Below are 24,385 nucleotides of genomic sequence, written 5' to 3'. Positions count from 1 at the left end.
ACCCTAATGCCGACTGTAATGTCAACCTGCACCCCAACTCTAGGCTGCAGCAGAGCCCTGAGGTCCCCCTGTAGGCTCCAACCATGGCTGAGCTCACCCTAGCAAAGCCGTGCTGAGGCCGGCAAGTCCGTGGTGCTGCCAGGCTGCCTTCCTCAGCAGCCCCAGCCCCACCGGAGAGTTGGATGCCGGCACTGACTCCAAAGCCATCCTTTCTCCCGGGAGACTTTCCCATGCTTAGCAAACACACGGGATTAGCCTCATCCTTCACCCCTGCGTGCTGGGGAGCCCCAGAGCTGTGGCTGGCTGTGGGGGGAGCCCAGAACCACCGGTACCACAGCAAGTGCCGTGACAGCCACTGCCTGGCCCCGGCATCTGCTGGCCCTGTGACATGAAAGGCCCCAAAGCCTCTGATGTGCAGAGAGGGAAGGGAAGGGAAAGGCTGGTGCCAGTGCCAAGGGGAAACTTTCCTACGGCTCTGCCTCAGCCAGGGGAAAAACCAACAAACACACAGGCACGCGCTGTGAATAAATCCCGGTGAGCACAGGAGCGCGGCTGCGAGCGAGCGGGGCAGAACCGGACTGCCAGCATCTCATCCCTGCAGCCTGTGCAGCTGGAGCCAGCCCCGGCACGATGCTCCTAATCCCGCTGCCAGCCTGGCTGGCCCTGGGCATCCTGCAGCTGCCCCTCGGCAGCGCCCAGGTAAGGACCCTCGTGCCCCCCATCCAGTCCCCTTGCAGACCCCCCCCCACTGGGGGCTTCTCAGCACCCACCTCTCACACCCCAGTGCCCCATCACCGCCCCAGATTGGGGGGTACGGCACAGCCATGGTGCCCACGGGGCTGCCCAGGGTCAGGGGAGATGGTTGTGGGGCTTTTCTCCTGCAGCAGCAAGATGATGCTAAACCCACCTGGGGCATCCAAGCTGCTCCTCAGCATCCAAGTGCTGGGGCAGGACCAAGCAGAGGGGCTGAAGCTGGAGCAGATACAGAGACAGGGGCAGCCCCCACACTGGGATGGGGAGGAAGGGGCTCTGCCCAGGGCAGGGCATCCAAACCAACCCCAGAGATGCTGCCTGCTTGGCAGGATCCCTCCAGGCTGCAGCAGGGTGGTGGTGGAGTCTGGCGGGTGATGGGGATGTCCTTGTGTCCCCCCAGGAGTGCCTGAGCCAGCAGCAGGCGCTCAGCACGGTGCGCCAGATGCAGAAGCTGCTGGTGGCACAGGAGGCCGCCCACCTGCGGGGCACACGTGGACTCCGGCAGCAGCTCTCCATTCTCCAGAACCGCCTCCAGAGACAGGCCACCAAACGCAACGGTAAACCCAGCCAGGGGTGACATCCTCATGGGGCTGGGTCCGACTCCTGGACACCTGGCGAGCAGCCTGGGTGAGGGACCCTCAGCTCCTCACCAGGGCTGAGGTCGGCTCCAGCTTGGCAATGTCTGTCCTCACCCATGTCTGTCTGTCCGCAGAGACCTGTCCACAGCCGGTGGTGCCCCTGAATGGACGGATGCTGGGCCGGAGCGTGCGGGTGGGCCACGACGTTCACTTCGTCTGTGACGCCGGCTTCCAGCTGGTGGGCTCAGAGACACGCGCCTGCCGACACGACCGCACGTGGAGTGGCACCCAGCCCTTCTGCAGAAGTGAAGTGGAATGGGGTTGGGGTGCCACGGGCTTAGCCCTCCCCAGGGGGTCCTCTGTCACCCCAAGCTGCAGGGTCCCATCGCTCTGCTCCCCCGGCTGCAGGGAGAGCAGCCCAGAGGCTGCAGCAATGGGCACTGAGGCTGGGCAGCAGGGTGGGGCGAGAATGTGCCGGTGTTCATGAGCTCCTTCTCCCTAGGCATTGACGACTGCTCCAGCAACCCGTGTGCCAACAGTGGGACCTGCGTGGATGGCAACCAGAGCTACACGTGCCTCTGCCCTCGGGGCTGGTCAGGCCCCAGCTGCCAGAGCCCCATCTATGCCTGTAGGTGCCCAGGTTTGGGCTGCAGAGGACGGGGATGTTCATGGAGACAGCACCCAGCCATGCTGCACCCGCCTCCCCCTTCCCTGGCAGCCCCCCAGGATCTCATCCCCCACCCATCTCCCCATGCCCCCCACCCCAGCAGTGACACCCGCTCACCCCCGCAGACTGGGTGACGCTGAGCAACGCCTCCTTCAGCCGCCAGCCCCGCTGTGCTGAGGGCCGCCCGGGCTCCCGGCGCTGCAGCTGTGATGCCGGCTTCCAGATGCAAGCCAGCGGCATGTGCCACGGTAAAAGGGACATGAGGATGGGGGGGGGGTTGGAAACTGAGGCTCAGCATTAATGGGAGCCCCAGCCATGCTCTGCTCTGTCCCCCCAGATGTGGACGAGTGCCAGCTCTTCCAGTCCAGTCCCCAGACCCGGCTTTGCCTCCACGACTGCCTCAACCTCCCCGGCTCCTACCGCTGCCTCTGCCCGCCCGGCTACCTGCTCCACGCTGACCGCAATGCCTGCGAGGGTAAGAGCAGTGGGTGCAAGGCAGAGAGCATCCCACGGGACCAGGGGTGCGGTGGGGAGCAGTAGGGACAGCCCCATTCACCCCGTGTCACTGCCACAGACGTGAACGAGTGCGCCAGGAAGCAGCACAACTGCACCCAGGGTGAACTCTGCATCAACACCTTCGGGGGCCATCGCTGCGTGCGCCCCAAGTGCCCCCCACCACGCCACAACACCAGCTACGTCAAGACCTCCGCCTTGTGAGTACCACATGTGGCTCGGGCTGCGTCATGCTCTCTCCCCCACGCGATGGGTCCTGTGGTGCCCTGAGGACCATATCATGTCAACCAGAGGCAGCAGGGCGAGTGCCAGCCAGCGCTGGCAGCAAATTGCCAGGTAGGGTGCCTAAGTGTGCTTGGCATGCTCCCCAATGGTTTTGGGATGCCAGTGGCTGGGGGTGCAGGTGGGAGCACCCTGATGCATGGTGATTTTAATCCAGGACCCCAGCCCCCCGAGCCCCAGCCTGGGTGGAACGATGCCATTTCCCCTCTGCTGCACATCCACGCAGTGCCGTCGGCTGCCATCCAGCAGGCAAAATCCCCCTGGTCCTGCTTGTAAGACTGAACTGTTTTGCGGCCGAGCACAAGTGACCCAAGCGGAGGAGCATCCCTGCTCTGAACAAGGGATGTTCCACTGCAGGAGGCACATCTGAGCCTGGCTCCATCCCTGGCCTTCAGCCGGGACTGTGGTAACCCAGGTCCCAGCCTTGGAGCGTGACCCAGAGCCATATCCCTGCAAGGCATGGCATTTGCCTGGCAGAGGCAGGGATGGGACAGAGAACCAACGCTGGGCACACTCAGATGTGGCTGACTTGGGTTGCTCTGCCGCAGGACCGGCAGTGGAGCTGGAGATGCTACCTGCAGTGCAGGCTAGGCTTGTTTGCAAGGATGCAGGCAGCTCCCCGAGAGCCAAACGACTGCACTGAGTGGTTGTACTCCTTCTCTCCTGGCAGCCAGTGTGAGAGGAACCCCTGCCCCATGGAGAGCCGAGCCTGCCGCCTGGCTGCCACCTCCATCTCTTTCCACTACCTGCCTCTCCAGGCCAACCGCACCGTGCCCCGCGTCCTCTTCAAGATGTCCACCACCCGCTTTGTGGGCGATAGCCTGCGCTTCGCCATCATGGGCGGCCGGGGCCAGGGCGTCTTTGCCGTGCGGCGCTCTGACCGGCAGACAGGAGAGCTGGTGCTCACCAGCCCTGTGGCCGGGCCAGCCACGCTGGAGGTGGAGCTGGAGATGAGCGAGTTCTCACGCAAGGTCCTCCTGGGCAAGCACATCTTCAAGGTCACAGCCTTTGTGTCCCCATACGAGTTTTGATCGCCTTTGGAGGCGGGTGTGGGGCCAAGCCAGGGTCTGTCCTGGGGAGTGATGGAGAGGGTTCAGCTCAGTGGTCCCAGTTCTTGTCCCACTGGGGACTTCTCTCTCCCATAATGCTTGCTCATGGCTGGCAGGGCAAAGCCATCGCAGCAGAAATGGTGCCTGTCGCAAAGGCTGCAAGGAAAACCCTGCGAGCAATGGGGGCACCAGTCTGGGGGTGCCTGCCTCTGCCAGCCCCCTTCCTCTCTGCCCGCATGGCACACAGAGGGGCACAGCAGAGCAAGCCGATGGCACATGGCATGCAGGTCCGGTTCCTTGTATCTTGTAACCTCTAATAAAAGAAAAGTGGCTGTAGGAAGGGTGTCCTCCTTGCTGTATGCCTGCTGCATGGGAGCAGCCCCGTGCTCCTGGGGCAAGGCTCCTGGGGAGAGCTGGGGGCTGTGGTCATGGCAGGGTGCCCTTGCAGATTTTGAGGTGCCAGCAGAGCTGTCAAACCCACCCAGGATCACGCAGTGTCCATGTCCCTCCCAGAACCACTGTTCCTGGGGGCCACACTGAAGAGCCCTCCAGTGCAGGACTGGGAGATGGGCTGAACATGCTGCCCTGCATGTCCTGCACAGCCAAGGCTTGTCCCCAGCCCCTTTGGCAGGTGCCAGCAAAGCACAGCGGGGCTCCCTGGCACCAGGTGAGCAGGGGACAGCGACCGGGGGCCATGCTCCCTTGCGGCCGGGAGACTTCCCTCTGCAACAGCTCTGACAGGAGCCGACCGCACGGGTGGTCAAAGCAGCAGCTCCGTAGCTCACTGAGCACTCAAGCTGTTCCCCTGTTCGAAGGGGAGGGCAAAGAGGACAAAAGAGGTGCAGCCCCCCCTCCACTCTTTGGGCACCCACTGCCACCACCAACATGGCCAGATCCCTGTGCAGGGAGGCTGGCGGTTGAAAAGGTGATGAGGGCCTTTGGGGACAGCAAGCAAAGGACACGCTGCTCCCGGGACAACCTTCTCTCCACACACAGAAGCTTTCTTAGGTGAGTGGCTGGCTGGCGGGTGCCAGCACCCCTCACACAAAGCAGCCGCTGTGCACAGACCACAGGCAGCTCATAAAGACCTCCTTATGCACCCACAGCCGGCACTGCCACCAGTTCTGCTCGCCAGCTCCTGGGGATCCGCACGGCTGCTTTGCTGGAGGAGGGGGAAAAGGCTTCCCTGAGGGCAGCAGAGCTGCGGGCTGGGCTGGCGGGGCTGGCTGTGCTGTGTCACGAAAATCTGCAGCTGGCCCGTGCTGACCGAGGAGAGAGGCTGGGATGCAAAGTAGAGAATTAGAAGGGTAAATATTTATTCCTGCACATGTGTCCCAGCCAAACTGGGCACCCCAAATGTGGTTTTGCACCGGTTTCTTATACCCTTCAGACCTTCAGGTACAACAGGCCTTGACTAATCACTGACACCCCCCTTACTGATTACGAATCATCGTAAAACTTTGCAAGGCAACAATATTTTTCCAGCATTCTTGCTGCTTGTCCATAGATCCAGACGTCCCCAGAGTCTTGCTGGAGTTACTGATCTATGATGCCAGATGATGCTGGGAGGGTTTCAAAGCCGTGTCAGAGGGGTGTTTTCGTACTATAAAGACTAGTTGATATAATAGTTAGGGAAGGGAATTTTCCTAACAGCTTCCAGGGAGTGGGACGGCTGGCTCCAGCTCACAACCAGCCTCCCATCCTTCCACCACTGGCTCCCAGAGCCTCCCTGACCCCAGCCAACCTACAAAATCTTGGGTTTTTTCCTAAAAACACAGCCGGCATTCCCAGCAGCGCTTCACAGCTGGCTTTGGGGGTGATGAAGGGAAAAACAAGCACCCTCCCAAAGGAGGCCTTTTGAAGTGTCGTGACTTTTCCGGCCTCCGGGGAAGGATTCACCACCTCCTTTATCGATGAAAGGCCAGGATGGAGGGATGGTGTAGGTCTTTCCAATACAAATTACTCTGTGCCACCAGGCATAAAACCCCTGTCTGCACGTCAAGGATGGCTGCTGAAGGGTTGGGGGGAAGGGGGGGAAGCATGCCAGTAGCCAGGCCTTCCCCGGGTGTGGAGGTCCTCGCTGGGCCCGCAGGCTCCAACGGGGACCCCCACACCCGGGCTCCTATGGAGTGAAGCCTCGCTCTTCCCACCCCCACCCCCGCCATCTCCGCCGAACGGATCGCGCCCGGCCTTTTTGCCGCCTGCGCCCCTCCGTAGCCCCGTCCGTTGTCATGACGACGGGCCCAACGGCCTGAACTCGCTGAAGGCGCCGGGAGCTGCCGCGCCGGTTTTAACCGCAGGCCCCGTTACCCGCTCTGGGCATGAAGCGGGGACGGGGCCGTTCTCAACCCCCTCTGAGGGAAGAAGGTGAGGATAGAGAGGTGGCGAAGCCGTGGGAGGAGTCTATCCGACCCTCCCCTCAATGGCTGACCGGGATACCGTTCGCCCGACCCGGCCCCCGGTGCCTGCCCCGATATCCCCGGGAGGTGCCGGTGCCTCAGGGCGGCTGGTTGCGTGTTCCTTCCCGCTGCCCAGCGCTTGGCTGTCTGGTGGCTGAACAACCGAAGGGGTGAACCTGTTAACTCCCGGCTGACTTATAGTTAACTAGTTAACTAGTATTAGTTAACAACCAGCATCAACTCAGTTACCTCTCCTCTGTCTCCGGTGACTGAGTAAGCCCTGATGGTGACTTCGTGCCCTGTTTTTTATATTCATTGTTTTCTGTAGCTGGGTAGAAAGGAGTGCCAGGCATACCCACAGCGTTGGGCACCCCCCGGGGAAGGGGAGATGCAGTATCCTTGAGTCTCTTCACATACAGCTTTGTTTTTCATCGATATTGGTGGATAATTCAGCGCATCAGCTACAAGAGAAGCCATCGAGTTGTAAGGGAAAGGCAAGAGGAACTTCACTTCTGAAACAGGATGGACCAAGCGGCTTGCTTTCTTCGTGAGAGTCTGTCACCAGACAGACACTGCTGTGGGATGACTGCAGCCTGAGGGATAGTTCAGCCAGGAGGTAGCTTACGCTAGCTTTAGTGGCAGTTCACTACATAAAACATTCTGTCAAATTGTTACCAAAGTTTTTGACATTAAATAACATAATGTGAAAACCGTCTGGTGTAATAAAACAGCAAAATCTGGCAGCAAAACAGGGATTCCATGGTCTGGGTGGGCCTGGCTCCCCTGGCCAGGGTCTGATTAGGAGAAAGGAGAAATCGGGGAATTTCTTGAAATAATCTGAGTGGGTTTTGTAACAGTAGCTCAAAGTGATGTGCAGGCAAGTTTTCGACAACCTAATGAGAAAAGTATCGCATGATTAGTAACTCTCATCATTGATGAGGCATTTGCCATGTAGCAAACTATGAATGCAGGCACATACTGCTAATTTCTTCAAAGACCAAAGTTAGGAAATTTTTTTTTCCAGCCTGTTTGTTGATAAGACTGTGCTGATAAGCTTAAATTACATTCTTTTGTATTCTTACCCACTAATTCTCTACCAGTTGACCCCAAAAGACATTTCCAGCCCTTTTCCTGGGACTGATGCAGGACCATTGGTGTACCAAGATCTGAATTGTTCTGCTCGCTCTTTCAGCACATTGGCATGCTTGCTGTCTTCCAGCCCTTCAGCATTTTTCTGGTACTGGAACCATTATAAAAAATACCACAAGTGAGCTAGAGACGCCCTCCTTTTCTTTCGGCATGCTCATGTGCAAGTTAATCAGACTAATTGAAGTTGCTTATCCCTGTTAGATGTTAATTTAACATTCTCTTAGTTACTAAGGAACAGTGAGCATGGTGCAGAGGTACCTCGAGTCAGCTGAGGTCCAGCAGAGCTTCTTCATGCCGGTTTTGCAATGTGACCCCTGACCTGCTGCCTGTATTGTACTCCCTAGTATCTGTTGCACCTGAGTTTTCTGTGAAGCAGAGCAGCCCCACTCTCCGTTGTCAAAAGCTCATCCTGGCTCCATGGTAAGCGAAAAGCAACAACTAATAATCCAACACAAGTTGAAAGAAAGAGAAATCACTTCTGAGCTCGTAGCTGTTGTGCAAACAGGAATCATAAACGTCAGGAACTTCCCAGGTTATGGTTCGTTACTCGCCTTTGCAGTTAAATCTTGCTTTCTCCTGCCAGGAGTCCAGACATTGTAGGACAGCTGAATAATCAAGCTGCTTTCTGCATGGATGTCCTGCATACATAACCTTCTGTTCTGTTCTAGCAACGGTCTGCTTTATACTTGCGTTGTGGAGTAACTCCTGCTTCTTTCCGCCTTTTTGTCATTAAAGTTCACTTTTTTTTTGTTTCTAGTCTGTCCACTTCCTTTGTTGCTGACAAAAGAGTCTCTGGTTTTTTGGATGCTGTGTAGTGCTAAATTGTGGTTCCAGACCATGTGCTCCAGTGGGGCCACCGACTCTCACTACACTTCTCTGCACTAGCTAGAAGGAAAAGATGGCATATCTGAGACAGGTGAAAGCATTTGTTCTGCCATCATCCATAACAGCATTCTGGCGTGAACACATCCCCAGACCACAGCACATCATACTCCATCTCTGGACTGCCACCAAAGTACCCTCTTTGCTCTTTTTACTCAATTTAGGTCTAGATCCATCCAAAGGCTGGCAAAACCTGCAAGTTTCCTTTAGCTCAAAGTTTGGGGTATTGTTGTTTCACACAGACATTAGCACTTGCTTTTAGAGTGTGTAATTGTTTTTTCCCTTTGTTACTATAGATCACAAATCCCCTGTGCAGAGAGAAGTCTCTCCTCAGATGTGTTGTCATCTTAGTCTCTCCAAGTTTCTGTCCAGCCTGGAGCATAACTCCAGGACTGGGACTCAGTCACAATATTTTTGTATTACATATTTTTTGTTTTCCATTTTTGATTTCTGTAGATGAATGTCTGCAATAAACCTCCTAATAAGACAACTCCAGAGAATTTGGGCGAAGCTGTTCCTGAGGTGCAGGTCCAACGCGCTCGAAGGAATGGCTGGAGCTGGCCTCTGCACCTTTTCCAGATTATTGCCTGGTTGCTGTACCTCTTCTTTGCACTGGTTGGCTTTGGAATCCTGGTTCCTCTCCTGCCCCGCCACTGGCTGCCTGCTGGCTATATCGTATCCTTTGGTCAAGAGGAGAACATGGACTGTAATAAACTCTCAGTGGGATTTTTTTAAAATAGTTGTTGGGTAGCATAGAAAGCCTAGGAGAAAGCAGCTAAGTCAGAATCTTCTTCTGAACTATAACCATAATCTTGATCTTCTCCTGTCTATAAAAACCAGTTATTTTGAGATCCTCTCTGCCCTTCAGCTTTAGGTAGGTCACTAATGTTCTGCTTGTCTCCTTCATCACTCTGTTAAGGTTACTATCTTTCCCTCCAAGGCTCTTCTGCTGTCTACTTCTGCCTATGTGTTTCCTTTGCTTTATATTATTCTTCTACAAGGGTGCTGCAGTTTGAGGGAATTCATACTAAAAAAGACCCTCCTGAAACATCCTTGCCGCGGTGGGCAGCCACACCTCCCTGTGCTGACTGAATGAGTCTTGAAAGGCAGCTTTATATGTTTACAATTTTACGGTGTGGTTGCTCGTGATAGCTGGCAGTTGATCTTCTCCCAGGGCCCTCCCCTGTCCTCTGTAGAAAGTCTGTGAGTGAAAGACAAGGTGGTGTAGTGTGAACCTCAGAGGAGAGGTCTGTCGTGGGACAGTCTTGAGCAGCTCTGTAATACCCATCTAACTGTCCTCTAAATGTGGGCAGTATCAGAAGATGAGGTGCTTACACTGTGAAGGCATCTTGTCTTATGTGCTGCCCAGCAAAGCCTAACTCGGCCCAGCCTGATGTGTTTTCCACCTCCTGCCCTCAAGCCCCCTCCCTAGAGCTGTGTGCGCTTGCTGCTTCTGCAGCTGGGGAGGAGAGGGACTAGAGATGGGTTGTGCTGGCGAGCAATCCCAATGCTCCCAGTGCTACCTTATACTGTCACCTGTGCCCAGGGAAGGAACTTCCTCAAAGCCAGGGAAGGAACTTCTTCAAAGTCAGGCCCTGGCTTCTGGTGGACTAGATTGTCTTGAGGAGTGGCAGATGGAAAGAGGGTATCCTGAGATTTGAATTTGGTGCTTAACAAGCTGGTGAGGGTTTATAATTTGTGAGCAAGTGTTTGCTTTTGTCATCTCTCTGGTAACATCTTCGGGGTGCAAATAAAATTGACTAAGTGGCTCAGTGCCACTTAGTGCTTTCTTAGCAGAACCAGCTAACCAAGAAATATTATAGAGACAATCTTGGGAAAAGTTCTGAAGAGATCCGATATGCACTTACATCATTTATACATCTGATTTATGTATGTCCATGGAGTCTTTGATATGTTTGGGATGCTTTTGCTTATCGTTGTTTTAGTTACACCTGTGTGATTTAGGCATTAATATCATTAGCTCACAGTGGTCTTACATCTACTTATTTTATCCAAATCCTTGGTATTATCACGGTTCAAACCTCATGAATTTGTCTACCAAATACCTTCATAACTCAGTCTAAAGTCACTCTAATTCAACAGATTTATGTATCCTAAAGTTTTACTACCAGTTAATAAAGCACTAACATCTCTTTTGTGTCAAAGGCAAATCCCTTCCCATTCTGCTACACCAGTCATCAGAGCTCTAGTCAGCTAGACCTCTCACAGACATCCTTTTTTTCCTTACTACACTGCTCTATTTTCCATACGCCTTAGTATCATCAATGATGTGCACATCTGGCTGTGTAACAAATAGACTGGAAGGTTAATTTTTGCACACATGCTCATTTAGTTGCGGTATATTGAGAAGCAAACTCTTGAGCACAGTGGTACTCCAGGCATGCAGGGTTGCTGCTTTCTATTTGTATATTCTTACATATTTGTATATTCTTTCCAAATATCAGCAGTTAGTTCAGGTGTCTGATCAAAAGTACTGCTAAAGCGTATTTGCTCTGACTTGCTACTGCATTTAAAAGTAAGAATCCAAACCGGTAATCTTTCAAGAACCAATGACAAATCCTGGATACTGTCTGTCTGTAAATTGTGTAGGAGCCTACTTTAAAGGCGTGATCCTCTTCCTTGGGATTCTGACTCAGGAAAAGGAAAGCAAGGTGATCAGTACTAGTTCCTTGATGTGACTTTTTTTTTTCTTTCTTGGAAGTCTTGTCTTGTGAAGGGGCATGTGCACAGCCTTAACTAATTGTTCCTTCCCAAGGAGTCTGTATGGACTAAGAAACATGGACCTATGTCAACAGTGGGGTCAGATTCTGGTAAGTAAAGGTAATTTTTAAAAACTCCTGTGCTAGGAAGGACATTTCTGTGAGACAGGGTGGTACATAACAAGGAGGGTTGTTCCTGTAGATTTAGTTACCTTTTTCCAGAGGATATTTGTTACAGCGCAAATGTCTCTGTTAATAAAGCTCAGATGAATGTGCTGCAATCAGTTATATAGTGATTTCTAATTCTAAGCCATGTATTTGTCATCTGTGTGGGCTTTGTGTATTAAGGATAAAAATATATGCATTAAATCACTCATAAAATCCTTAACTGTGTACTTCAGTGTCCGGGAGTGTGTTTTATCTACCATTTAGTTGTTCATCTTACTGCAGTCTCCATTGATCCTGCGGATGCAAATGTGCGAGAAAAAAACTATCTAGGGCCTCTGGCTACCTTCAATCGTAATCAACATGCACATGTCATTGAAAACCATCATTGCCATGTCTGTGATGTAGATGTGTAAGTATCTTCTTTTTTCCTTCTGCTACTCTGTCTTCTTCACCATTACACTTCACCATTAGTCTTAAATGTTAGACTATAAGATTGAAATTGAGCCCCTGAAGCTCTGTAGTGTGAGTTAAACTTCACCCTGTGGCAAGATTCAGTTAGCTGAGTAGGTGCCTGCTGTCAGATGTGTGCGTGGTTCCATACTTTATTTGATTGCTCACCTGTTGTGTGGAGAGGACTGTTCTGTTCCACGTGATCTGAATGTTGGTGTTTGACCTAACAACATGTAACTCGGGCATGTGTGCTTGTATTTGGCTAGATGCTAATATGGTAGCAGGAAATGCTTGGAGGGCAGACATTGAGATCAAGCTTTGTAGAACTGCTGAAGGGTTTCAAATAAGAAATGAATGATCTCCAAATTAGAAATCACGCAGTGCATTGAAAGGCAAATTTTGCAGTATTTGGGACTGTGGTCCAACAATGGCCGATATGGCCGATATGTTTGGGTGTTGAAGTATTCCTGATGTAGAAGGTTTTCTCACTATTACCAGGATTTCTACTGCTGTAACCCCCTGTATCTGTGTCACTGGAAAGTCATGGTAATAAGCTGGTGCTGCCATGCTAACGCCACCCTTTCTTTGGCAGGAGTGCCAGGTCAAAGCACTGTGGAACTTGCAACAAGTGTGTGTGTGGCTTTGATCACCACTGCAAATGGCTCAACAACTGTGTGGGAGAGAGGAATTACTGGTAAGAGCCTGGCATTGTGACAGGAGTGCAACACTGCATCAATAATGTTGCCCCTTCTCTTCCCAAGATTCTCCTGCATCTCAGCCCAGTCTGTACTCAGCCACACAGAACCACTTTTTTTTCAGATCCCGGCTGAATAAAATCAGTCATGAGAAAACTAGATGGAAAATGCAAGCATGATTATGAGATTCAAATAACCAGGGATAAAACTCCTACACTTAGGATTTTGTAGCTGAACGTCTATGAGTGAAAACAGAGAACATAATCTTATTATTTGGTATTAGGAAAAGCTTATGGGATGTTAATTGGGTGTCCTTAATGCTTCTGAGAGCTGGAGTGGGAATAGAACTGTGATTGTGCTGTTCCCATCTCTGAAACAACCTGCATCCAGATTGCATGCTTTCCCTACGAGACTTGCCGATTGGCAGGAGTTACAGCAGCATATAGGCACCTCTAAACTGTCCCAGGTTTGAGATAAAGAACAAGGAGGCTATCACTGATTATTGCTTCTCAGTTTACTTTCCTGCACTAAAACCATGTGGAAAGTAAAGTGTTGTTACTGCTGGGTGCCACGTTACACTGCCTTCAGATTTTGTGCAGGGAGCTCTTTGTCTTCCTAGATATACTTGACTGTTTTGTAACCACGGGTGCTCTAAAGGGTCACAGTTTAGTCCCTCAGGGTAACAAATCAGAAGTAAGACTGTTCACCAGTATCGATCGCAAGTGTAAGAAAGCATCACAGTAATTTGGGATAGCTGTTTATATCTCTGTCTTTATTAGAGGCTGGGATTTTGAATTGTATATGTAATGTTATTGAAGCCACTCAGACTTCTCACTTTCTTGGCAGGCTCTTTTTGAATAGCGTGCTGTCTGCCATTCTGGGCCTTGGGCTTCTGCTGCTCGTTGCTTGCTACGTCTTTGTAGAGTTCTTCATTGACCCCACGATGCTTCGCTCTGACCTGCACTTTGATGGTATGAGCAGTGCTTCAGTTGAGCATCCTGTGAATCAGCCAGCATATCCCAGTATGGGATTGGACTCTGTGGGCTCTCTCACTGACAAGGAACTGCATTCCTTACTCCTTCAGTTTATATTTCTGCAAGAATATCTCTGCTCAGCTGGATGGAATGTCTTTCCTTACAGAGCTAACTGCTCTTCCTATGGACCTTGCAGACACAAGATTTCTTAGGCCTCCAGTGCATAATGGGTCTGCAGCTACTTTTGAGTTAACAATATTTCCAGCTGCAAAGTTTAGTTAGAGATATTTAATACCTGGACAATCTACTTACCTCCAACTCTTTTTGTTTTACAGCTCTAAAGAACCACACAGACCGCTGGTTTGTGTTTCTTCCTGCAGCTCCTGTTGAGACTCAGGCGTCTGCCATTTTGGTCACGGCTGGGATTTTTATTCTTCTGAGCCTAATGACCGTGATCCTGCTGGGCCACCTATTGACCTTTCACATCTATCTCAGTAGGTATTATGTTCCTGTCACCTGCATCTCCATTTCATTTTCACTTAGCTGCTTCTACTCATTCTGCATTCACTGTGTGTTCACCCGTGTTACAAATATATACACCTTGTGCAAGATTGCCATTGAAAAGTTAGAAAATTTAGGTTTAACATTATACTTCTGATTTTCCCCCAGGACCAGGTAGCCTTATCAGTGCATGTGCAATATAGGGCTTGCGTTGGGCCTGTGCATTCCTGTGTCTAAGCTATGTTATCCTGGAATGGAAAGCACGTGCGAGAGTAGTTGAGAAGGCTAGGTGGGATGAACTGGTTAATTCCAGCTCAGTATCAGTGTTGGCAGATTCAGATTGGCTCTGCATACAGGCTTTTGTGTGTCTCTTCACTGTGCTCCCCAGTACTTCTGTTGTGTGAGAGAGCCTGTTTCTCTGTTACCCCAGAGAAATGTGGATGGTATTGATCTAAATTTCTAATAGGAGGCCTGATGTTCAGGTCAAGGTCCCTTTATGGAAGTTATACTGTAGTGACACAAAAAGACTTGTGGAATTCAGAGGAAGAGGTTTTCAGAAAAGCTCCTCATTAGATCCCTTACTTGTTGCTCTGTCAAGAAGAGATATTTATGTTTGTTTATGTACAGATAGGCATAAAAAACCTTTTTTCAGCCATCGTCTAAAATGAAGCCAAAGCTATTTGGCTGCCTGACGTAAGTCATGATGAGAAAAGATCTTACACTTGCAGTAGTCGGTGGTGCCAAAACTAGGGAAGAAGGGATGTGGTGGAAGAGAAATGAGGGTGGCGGTTACAGAGGATCCCCAGATGGATTTTTAGGTTGTCAGTTAACAGCGATGCAGTTGCCACCACAAACTAGGTCAGCACAAACCAGTGCAGCTCCAGAAGCAAAATGGTTGCACTGCTGAAATATAGCATTTGATGTAGTGTTCCTCAGCTGGCATTAATCTTACAATCAGTGAGGTCATTGATCGTCATTTTCCTTCTACGGCCTCTTTGAGCTTAACTTAAATTTGGTCACACTGCGATTTTGCTTTCTTGGTGGAATTGAAAGTTGACTTTGCTGGGTTAATGGTAATGCCTGGAGATTTCAGAGGCCGATCTAGCACTGTAGAAAGACTAAAAGCATAACAAAGCTGGGGCTGCTCCAGGAAGATTTCTTTTGGATGAAAAAGGATTATTCGGTTTAGTACTGAGTGGTATTTATCCTGTTTTTGTGTACAACTTCCACAAGAGGGTGCTCCCTCCTTGGGATAACGACATGCTTTCTCTTGTCAAACAGGAAAGTGTGTGTGTTAACGAGTTCTGCTCTGGCTTTGGGCCATTTTTTGTCGCTGTTGTCTTGGGGTGATTTTATTTTCCTCTTTCAGAATGAATTTTGAGCCAAATTAACTTTTATTTCTGCCCCAATTTTAAATCTTTATGACTTACATGGAAACAATTTAATTATTGTTAATTTTTTTAAACATTTTATTATATTAAAATCTGCTACCCTATTGAAACTGGTTCCAGCTGTGCAGAAGTGCGGTGTGTAAGTCCTTGCTTAAAAGGAGTGATGTTACCATATTGAAGCCTATATTGTGTGTTACATAGGAATATGCATTGCACTTACAACTGGGATTCAGGGAGATAGACAACGTATGTCTGGTTTAAATTCCTCTTATTTCATACCTGTAACTGTCAGTAGCCTCATCTGAATGCTTTAAGGTAGACAGTGTTGGAATGAACTGTCTAACCTCTTTTGGGACTAGAAATACAGTTTACCAATTAAAACGTAGTTGCTGTTCATAAGTATTTCTTCATAAACCTTTTTTTTAAAAAATAATTAAATTACAGAAAGAAAATAGCACCCCTGTGAGTGGTATTGCCTTTAAGCTGCACATAAAAAAAACCTGGCTTAAGTCAGGTATGACTATGAAAATTTTAGAATCTCGTTTTGTTGCAAGCATAGTGAAATTTTCAGAATTACTGTCCTGATTTTAATTACTTGCTGCTATCACTCAAAAGGAAGGAAGTAGGTTATTCTCAAAAGAATCATTCTCAAAATGATTGAGACTCAGTGCTAGAGGCATTCAGTGAAGCATGGCACTTCAGAAGTTTGGAGGGAGGGTATTTTTTTTTCTTCAATACTGAGAAGCCAATAGTAAGCAGAATAAAAAAGAAAATAATAGTAGGGAATATAGGAAGGGAATATAGGAGAGCATATAGGGCTCTTCACAGGCTATGATTATATATTGCACAGTATGTGCTGCAGTGTTATCCGGCCAGACAAATGCAGTAATTTTTAACTAAATAGCTCTATTAAAATATTTTAAAAGTTACTCTGTTAAGTATTCAGAAACCAACAAACTCTAAATTAAAAATGGTTTATAGCCCTTTGCTTATGAAGGAATACTCTGTTTCTCAAATAAAGCATACGGTACCATTCTAGGAGCATTGGCCAGTGCCCGGCATTGTCCCCGTTAAGTGCATTCACTAATCACTTGGCTGCAGACTCGCATTAACTTTTATGCTCTGTCTTCCTGGCCAAATGGATCTTGAATGCTTATTTCTTCAACAGGTCATTGCTTTAACAGGAGGGGCACCTTCTCCTCTGCTCTCCCCCACTTCCCTGTGAAGTAGTCCTGTGTTTAGGGTATGGTTTTGAGAGGTAAGATATTACTGATACAAACGTCTTCAGGCAGAGGAAGGATTTTAGTCTGGATGTCCGACATCCTAGGCATCTGCTTTAACTACTATGCTTCTGTAAAAAGGAAGAATGACTACCAGGCTGTGCACTAAAAATCTTCATCATCCATTTCTGGGTTTTGTGCTCTAAAAATACTTACCATAACAGGATCATTATGGGAGGAATGTCTGAGTTTTGGATCCTTGTAACATTTTGGGTCTCATGAAGAAACGAAGCTGGTCAGAAATGTCACATGCTTTTGGTCATTCATGGAAGCAGGTGCGTCTTTGTGGGGGACCTTAAGAGCACATAAACTCAGGCACATGTAACCTCTGGGCACTTCTATGTCACAAGGCAAGCTGTGCATTTGATGCTCACTGTTTTGGACATGAAGTGTCTCAATCTCCTCTACAGGACACACTAACCTGCTGAATTTCTTTTCTCCATTTAGCATCACATACCTTCTGACTACTCACTGAGCTTTCTGTACAATACAGATCTTACCCTTATTGGGTATGAATAATGATCTGTTCTGAAATGAGCTAACAAATTACTACAGTATAGAAGGCTGTACCATGTATATGAGACTTTAGAAGAATAGTGGGACTATGAGAAAGTGTTGTGATGATGACAATAAAGGATATAGTAAGATGGTCAGTGCAAAGGTACTTTTGGCTTAGAGTATGAGTCTTTTCATGTTTATAGTTACTATTTGATTGTAAAGTCATTCAGACTGTTTGTATACGTGTAATCTGGGAGTGGCCTTTCCTGTGCTGACAGCTCTCTTTCTTTCCTCCCAGTGTGGAACAAATTGACCACGTACGAGTACATCCTGCAGCAGCGTCCCCAGCAAGAGGCAAAAGGGGTAGACAAGCAACTGGAGTCTTGTCCCTCCCAAGTGAGACCCAGTCAGGTACTCATTGAGCTTTCAGTACATTTCTCAAAAACAGCCTCGCTTGCCTGCAGTGTAAAGTTTGCTTCACTTTTGCGAGCTCCAAATTTTAGAGGCAGTTGCTACAGATAAGACTTCAGAGGTACTTTGGTGGAGTTGAGTGGGATGTGAGAGAGTGTAAGGCCTGTAATTTGATGAACACTTTAGGCATAAGCAAGTGCTGCTTTCAAAGCAACCAATCCCACACACTCTCATCCTCCACCAGTTGTTTTGGGCCCTGTGCTATCTATTCTCTTCTGCCAGTGCAGCTGTTTGTTACAGTCATGCAGTGAACAGGGTGGGGGAACTCATCTGGGTAAGAATAAACTTTATTAAAAAAAATAGTTGAGCTCGTGTTTAGCTGGCTTAGTTCCCTCCCATTTGGTTCACCAAGCAGTCACATAAATGCCTGTGTCAGCACGAACAAGGATGACTGAAGAGTGGGAAGGGTCCTGTCCCTGGAAAGGACAGGACCATCTGTTTCGGTGGCAGTGCATGTCTGGCTGGCTTATGTGAGCAGTGTCGCAGGTCATGACTGAAAGCGAGACAGGCTCTAAGGCTGGAGAAACTAGGGCTAATCATTGAGCAGCTAATAATACGAAGTAGTTTAACTGTCTTGAAAAGCAAAAGGATACCAACTGTGTTCAGAAATGACCCAGATATCTGCTTTTCTTTGAATTGAGTCTACGTAGTGATAAGGGTCCTTGTGATTACTGTGATGTTGAGCTATATCACTGTAAAAAGAGTTCGACAATGCTGTTACACTCTGCAGTGTCATATATATTCTGCTATGAATTGAAAGGTTCAGTGTAATTTATTTTGCTGCAAGGCAGCTCTATCCCTGGAGTCACTCAAAGTTTGACAGGACAAATTCTGTACTGGCTTTAACTGGGGGCTGGACTAGAAACTTCCAGAAATTCTTCCTAGTTTAAATTATTCAGCGATTCTGTGATCCTGTGTAACTCTATCTAGTTTTATGCAATAAGTTACCTTCTATACAACCAGTTTTGTACTTCATAAGAAATTAATTAAATCCAAGCTTCATCCAGGTATTCTGTGTAGAGATACTGGGACCTCCCTGGACTCATTCATAGTTTTTTCCTATCAAAGCAAAGAGGTGAGTGAGCTGATTCTCCTTCTGTATAATATGGAGACCCCAGCTTTTCATATACATTTTTTTACTGTCTTGGAAAAGTTGAACTTTCAGTTTAAACAGAGGTTTCCATAACAATAAAAATATTTGGCACCTTGTCTCATAGAGCTTTGCTTGCCATGAAAATTAAAACAATAGTAAAGCGTTAGCTCTAATCATTTCCTAGTTACTAAATTTTGATTGATACTGAAAATCTGTCTGAACAGGGGTACACTCTCTGTGTGTGCATATTTGGGATGAAGCCATTCAGTGATGTTCTCCTGTCTGCACTGGTGCTTATCTAGATGTGTGTGAATGTGGTTAGTTTGAAGCAGCAAGCCTGGAAGAAGCAGGGTAAAAAGTAGTTCTGTGTTTCAGGACTGCAGTTAATACCTTGGGGAACAAGAAAGACTGGATGATGCCCAGTAACATTGTTAAAAAAATGTTAACTCTCCAGATTTTCCTTGTTTCTTACATAGCAACCAGAGATAAATACAAACAAATAGATTGGAGTAGGAGTACACCAAGTGACTTGCGTTTTGTAAGCTGTGTTGACTACAGCCTTCTTTAGCTTGAACACAGAAATCCTTTGTAATTGATCCAAGATGTTGCAAGCATAAAATGGAAATCATCCTCTTCCCACTTTTGTCCTAACTGTTCATTCATTTTAGGGAGTAAGAAGAAACATGCATTTCTCCTTTAATCCTTGGGTTTGAGCCTTATTTAAGCTTGGGTGTTGGTTTTGGCTTCAGTTTTCCATGTTTGTCTGTGGTTAAGTCTTTGGCTATGTTCAGGTTAAAGATTCTTCTTCAGGTTAAAGAATTCTTATGTGCTTGTAGAATCCTTCTCAGAACACGCACAAAGTAAAAGCCCTAATTTTGCACACTGGAGTGGTTCAGATGTCACAAAAAATGCAAAACAGTTGGACATACACAGCCTTTGCCTGTATTACTATACCCAAAGCAGCATGTGCAAGTAACAGTTTTTTCTGTAGGTGGTTGCATAGCAGTCCAAAGAAATATAAACTAAACCAAAAATGATGCTTTAATGCATAATTGCATTCATACCAGGGAGCTGGCTTTCATAGCGAGGCCAGCTGGGATGTGATTTTTTTCATGTTCCTAAAGCTTTGAACTTGCTTTGGACGCTGATTCAGGTTGGTGAGGTTTGATTTTAAATAATAAAAATGGATTTTACTCAGCTTCCCTCACGTTTTCAATATTGCTTCTGTTTTCCAACGTCTGGTTAAGATGAACCTTGTCTTCACTCTCAGCCTCAACACTTGCAACAGACTCACTTTCCCTGGGACAAGAACCATTTTTTCCTGTTCAATTCTGCCTCCCCTCCAGCCAGACAACATTTCAGGGCACTGGCTGCCACTGAAGCAGTTGATAAGAGCAGCTCTAGCGGGCAAAGGAGCTGAATTCATCCTGAAGTTGTAACCATGAAACTTGGGGTGGACACAGCTGGTATTCAGCCTCTAGAGGAAGGGTGAGCATGACCAGGGTTTGCAATGAACTTGGTCGGTCTGTTGATTTAGCAGTCTGTTTTCAGCAAGAGAAGAACCTGAATGCTAACAACGCAATTGGAAAGGGTAGGTTTGTCTTGCTGTCACAGTTGAAGGATGCTGGCTGTCTTGCTAAGGACTGTGGGAGTGGAAAGAGGCTGGGACTCTGCTGTGGTTGTAGTTTTTGTCACACTGAGAGTACACTGTATTTTCTACTGATTAAGTCTTCTTCCATTGGCTTCTGCTAGTCAGCTCTAATGGTTTGCTTTCTTTTATGTGACTGCATTGGTTATACATTATTTATAGAAGGCTGAAGTGGACAAAATAGATTTAAAAAGCTCTTTCATTCCCTGCTTGGAAAGAAGTTGTTCATGATATTCTCAAGATGTATCATTTATTAATCTCCTTGAAATGTCAGTCCTGTTTGTATGCTGTGGACATTGAATCTTGATTGTTTTCAGTTACTCTGCACAGTCCTTCAAGGATGTCTCCTGCTTCAGCTCATTTCAGCCACAGTGTGCTTTCCTATGAAAAGACTTACCGCCCATATGCTTACAGTGATATGAGATTGTGCCTGGTCTCCTTCATTTGCAACTCAGGTGCATGAGGCTTGAATGTAAATGTTAAGAATTTGGTCCCCAAGGAGATTTGAGGAAACATTTATGTACATTTGTTGTTCAGTCGATGATGAGCAATGGTCTGATTTGAGTTACCAGTTCTATTTGAAATACATGTAAATTTCTGCAGATTATCAATCCTGCACTTGGATAAACTCTGCCTATAATAGAACTAAATAGCATAATTCTCAAATCAGAAAGTTCTAATGTTTGGGATTGCTAAACCAATTCCCTTCAAATTTGATGTTACCACCTATAAAACAGCTGGAAATTCCTTTCCACCTCTTTTTTTTTCTTTACAAGACCCGTTAAACTCAGAGCATGTTACAAAAGACAACAGGCCTCAAGTCTTTCCAGTTTGGCAATTCTCTTATCTAACAATCACACGAGTACTGAGGCTCCAGACATTGATGCCAAGATGTTCAAAAGCAACTAGTATCTCTTCTGGCATGTAAAGTGTGCTGGCTCTGACACTGGCCAGTTGTGGATGTTGAGAAAGAGTGCAGGAGTTGTAGTTCCCAGTACCCTCTCCCAGCACTTGGCAATATGTGTTAGGGGTTTTTGGAGCACAGAACTTCGAGTGGCTTTGTATTTGCTGGTTTCTCACACAAACTTTTCTCATTTCTTCTTGAATCCATGTAACATTTAACACCTGCAGCATCCTATGGCAGTGAGTGCTACAGCTTATTTCTATGCTGTGTCAAAAATGCAGCCTGCCTTCTGTTTCTTTTGAAACTACTACCTGATTTTTTTCATTTGATGCTCCTTAAATATTCTGTTAGAGAGATGGTAAACAATTATTCCCCATTTACTTTCTCCACTCATATCTGCCGTGAGTATTTCCTCTCCTGACTGAAGAGCCCTGGCCCATTAGCTGTTTCTTGTACAGAAACTGCTCCATACCTTTCATTGCTTCTGTCACTCTTCTCTGTACCTTCTTCCAGGTCTTCTCAGGGGGAAGTAACATGAAACTATTTTCCATTTTCTTTTTTTTTTTCCTTTCCTTTTCATTCCTGTAATCTGAAATGATTTCTTGGCTACCACTGAATGTGCAGCTCCATGAATTCTTTTCTAGTTCAGAGACCATTGCTTTGTATGTAAAGGTTACAATACTTTTCCCATGTGCATCACATTACATCTTTACATCTAGCAATATTGATTTTTGTGTGCCATTTTATCACCCCGTAATTCAATATTGCAAGAATCTTCTGCAACTCCTTGCAGTTGCTTTTCGTTTTTATTGCCTTACATAAGGACGTATCATCACCAGACTTCATCTCACTGCTCTGTTTTTTTGTTGATCGTTTATGAATTTGTTGAAGTGCAGAGGCCCTGGGTCTCTCAGGAACCCATCTGTGGGATGTCCAACTTTGAATTCATTTTCTCAAGTTTGCTGATCAGGCTCTTCAGACAAATAGGTATTCATGAGCTTGTTTAAGATATTTTGGAAGCTAATGCCTATCATATTTAAAATCCCTCTGTCTTTACCACCTGAAAGTTGCCTTAAAATGTACATGTGTCTTTGTGGCCACTGTGCACTGAAATGTTTAAGAGGAAGTTGTCTTGCTAATTATTCAAGTTTAAGAGCAGCTGGAAAGTAGTGTCAAGGTTCTCCTGAGCATGATTTATCCTTTTTGACAATGGAGCTTCATACCCTGCATCACTTGGTACTCTGACTATCTTAACTGTGTCCTTTTGAGGGAGAACTGGGAGCCCTTTTCCGTAATGCAGACACTTGGATTTAGGCAGCTTATTCTTTGAGTCTTCTTATATGTTTATGAAAGTATGCAATTTTAAAATTCAGGATGGCATTACTTTGAATTCAACTACACCTGAGGCAAATGAGCAATATATCACATCTAAAACCAGCAGTTATTAGCCATACAGGATTCATACAAGAAACAGAAAATACTTTATGTTTTTCCTGTATGTTGCATGCTTTCACTGTCCTCACCTCCATTTTGAATTTAAAAGAAGTTTTTTGCATTCACTGCTTAACTCCTATGATTGAACTGTATAACTAATGAGGGCTTTAAGTGATATTTTGAATGTGGTCCCAAGAAATGATTAAGCTGGTCTCCGTAAGTGTGCTCTGATTTGATTTGGAGTCACATGAAATGCTGGCTGGACTAAATGAATGAATCAGGGACTTCTAATTGTCTCAATCTTGGTTTTCCATCTTCTTAAGCAGCAGACTCCTGCTGAGTTGCAGCTGTGCTAGCTGTAAGGACAGAAAATGTCTGGCATGTGGCTGAGGAAGGAGGAAGAAAACATCTCTCTAGTGAAAATCCCTCTTCTCCCCTCTGTGTCCATATTGGTCTGAAAATGTGAATTCTTTTTTTTTCTTTTCTTCAGGAAGCAGACTTTTTTTCAGGTAACCCTGGCTATACAGATCCTGGTATTCAAGTAGAGGAATTCTCAACAGTAACTTCAGGAAAAGGGTGAGTAAAGTCATATATAGGAGTCTGCCAGCAGCATGTATGGTGAATGGGAAATTGTCCCCAAAATCACTGATGGACCCTAAGACAAAAGTACTTAGGCAGATAGGGAGCACCCATGTTTTGACCAAGGCATGGTGAAATCTTTGAGTTTCAGGAGGGTAAGTACCTGCAGGAGTACTTGCCTCCTCTCCCCTGGGAAAATATCTTCCTAGAATACTCTATTTAGGCTGTTTTGTATTAAAATTACTTTAAAGCTGCCTGATTTGTCCTGTAATTCCTATACTGAGCTCATTATAGTTACATGATTCAGGTTGTCAAGAGATGAATTACAACAGCAAAGTTTATAACACAGGCAAGTACTCATGGGAAAACACCATCCTTGTCTCTTAATTAATCATTGCCTATTAACTCATGTCCCTCAGGAAGGGAGAGGAAACCCTTCATATTTTGCACAGTTGCACAGGAAAAGTTACCCTGCAGTTTTGCCGACAATGCTGTACAAAGCAGGGGATGCTTCAGTCAGGCTGATGCATATGTTCAAGCAAAGTAAGCATCAGAGTTAAGTCATGTCTAAGGGAAGTATCTTGTATATCTGCCATGTGTTTTAGCTTTTCAGAGCTCTATGTCCGCAATGATGAAGCTGACCCTGAGCAGAGCTCCTCCCCTGACCTCCCAGCTCTTCACTTTGTGGTCCCCTCTCAGGTAAGCAGGAGACTTGCTGCGTACCATAACCTCTGCTGCTGACAGTTCACCATGGTGCATGAGTGCACACTCACTCTAGTGCAGACTGTGGTTGCCTCCTTCGTACACATGCTGTTCCTGTCCTCAGCGTGTCTCTGCAGGTATGGCTGTGCCCTGCAGTCACTGCATCTAAGTGATACTCTCCTGTCTCATTTCCCACATGTGATCAGATGTATTCCACAGTTCCCTTATAAGCTTGCAGCTCAGCTGTAATACAATGTCTTGCTGCTCCAGTGCAGTTCAGTGACTGTATCTATGCTACTTTGTTGATGTAACAAGCTGTGCATGTTTCTGTAGAGCAAAATCCAACAGTTTATATGTTCATATATGGATGTTTAAAGCATCTGCCCCAGGGAAGGATGGTGTGTGTGGATTTGAAGCTTGAGTGTATGAAACAGCTGTCCAAAGTCAAGTTTTCTGCCCTCTTGATATTCATGTATCTACGTCCAGATGCTCTCCCTCCTTGCTCAAATGGCAGGTGGTGGTGCTCTCCCCCTTTCCTCTAAGCTTGTTAATCAAAGTCTTGTCATCTAGATGATAAGAAAAAATCCTTTTCAACTACACTTGTA

At 47.0% G+C, this 24,385-nt stretch overlaps 2 protein-coding genes across 4 annotated transcripts in view; both read left to right on the top strand.

Moving 5' to 3' along the window:
- The first annotated feature begins 495 nt into the window (after window positions 1-495).
- On the top strand, window positions 496-4,168 carry LOC138687297 (fibulin-7-like). Its single transcript, XM_069793883.1, has 8 exons — window positions 496-699; window positions 1,154-1,310; window positions 1,466-1,636; window positions 1,834-1,959; window positions 2,124-2,246; window positions 2,336-2,473; window positions 2,573-2,711; window positions 3,464-4,168. Exons 1-8 carry the CDS (start codon window positions 631-633, stop codon window positions 3,822-3,824), a joined length of 1,284 nt encoding a protein of 427 aa, XP_069649984.1. The 5' UTR covers window positions 496-630; the 3' UTR covers window positions 3,825-4,168.
- Window positions 4,169-6,056: 1,888 nt separating this feature from the next.
- The window catches only part of ZDHHC1 (zinc finger DHHC-type containing 1), an 18,974-nt gene continuing 645 nt past the window's right edge, over window positions 6,057-24,385 (top strand). Inside the window, exons 1-11 of one of the 3 annotated variants that reach the window (XM_069793879.1) lie at window positions 6,057-6,209; window positions 6,695-6,857; window positions 8,729-8,947; window positions 11,049-11,103; window positions 11,443-11,569; window positions 12,203-12,304; window positions 13,152-13,276; window positions 13,615-13,773; window positions 17,248-17,360; window positions 22,990-23,075; window positions 23,684-23,777. In XM_069793879.1, coding sequence (XP_069649980.1) covers window positions 8,729-8,947; window positions 11,049-11,103; window positions 11,443-11,569; window positions 12,203-12,304; window positions 13,152-13,276; window positions 13,615-13,773; window positions 17,248-17,360; window positions 22,990-23,075; window positions 23,684-23,777 — 1,080 coding nt within the window. In that variant the 5' untranslated portion in view covers window positions 6,057-6,209; window positions 6,695-6,857. Of the gene's footprint in view, window positions 6,210-6,694; window positions 6,858-8,728; window positions 8,948-11,048; window positions 11,104-11,393; window positions 11,570-12,202; window positions 12,305-13,151; window positions 13,277-13,614; window positions 13,774-17,247; window positions 17,361-22,989; window positions 23,076-23,683; window positions 23,778-24,385 lie in introns of all 3 variants that reach the window. The other 2 variants (XM_069793878.1, XM_069793880.1) reach the window with 2 other exon arrangements.

Source organism: Haliaeetus albicilla, chromosome 10, assembly GCF_947461875.1.
Source record: "Haliaeetus albicilla chromosome 10, bHalAlb1.1, whole genome shotgun sequence".
Lineage (NCBI taxonomy): Eukaryota > Metazoa > Chordata > Aves > Accipitriformes > Accipitridae > Haliaeetus > Haliaeetus albicilla.
The sequence above is the reverse complement of the archived record's forward strand: the minus strand, read 5'-3'. Positions and strand labels throughout refer to the sequence as shown.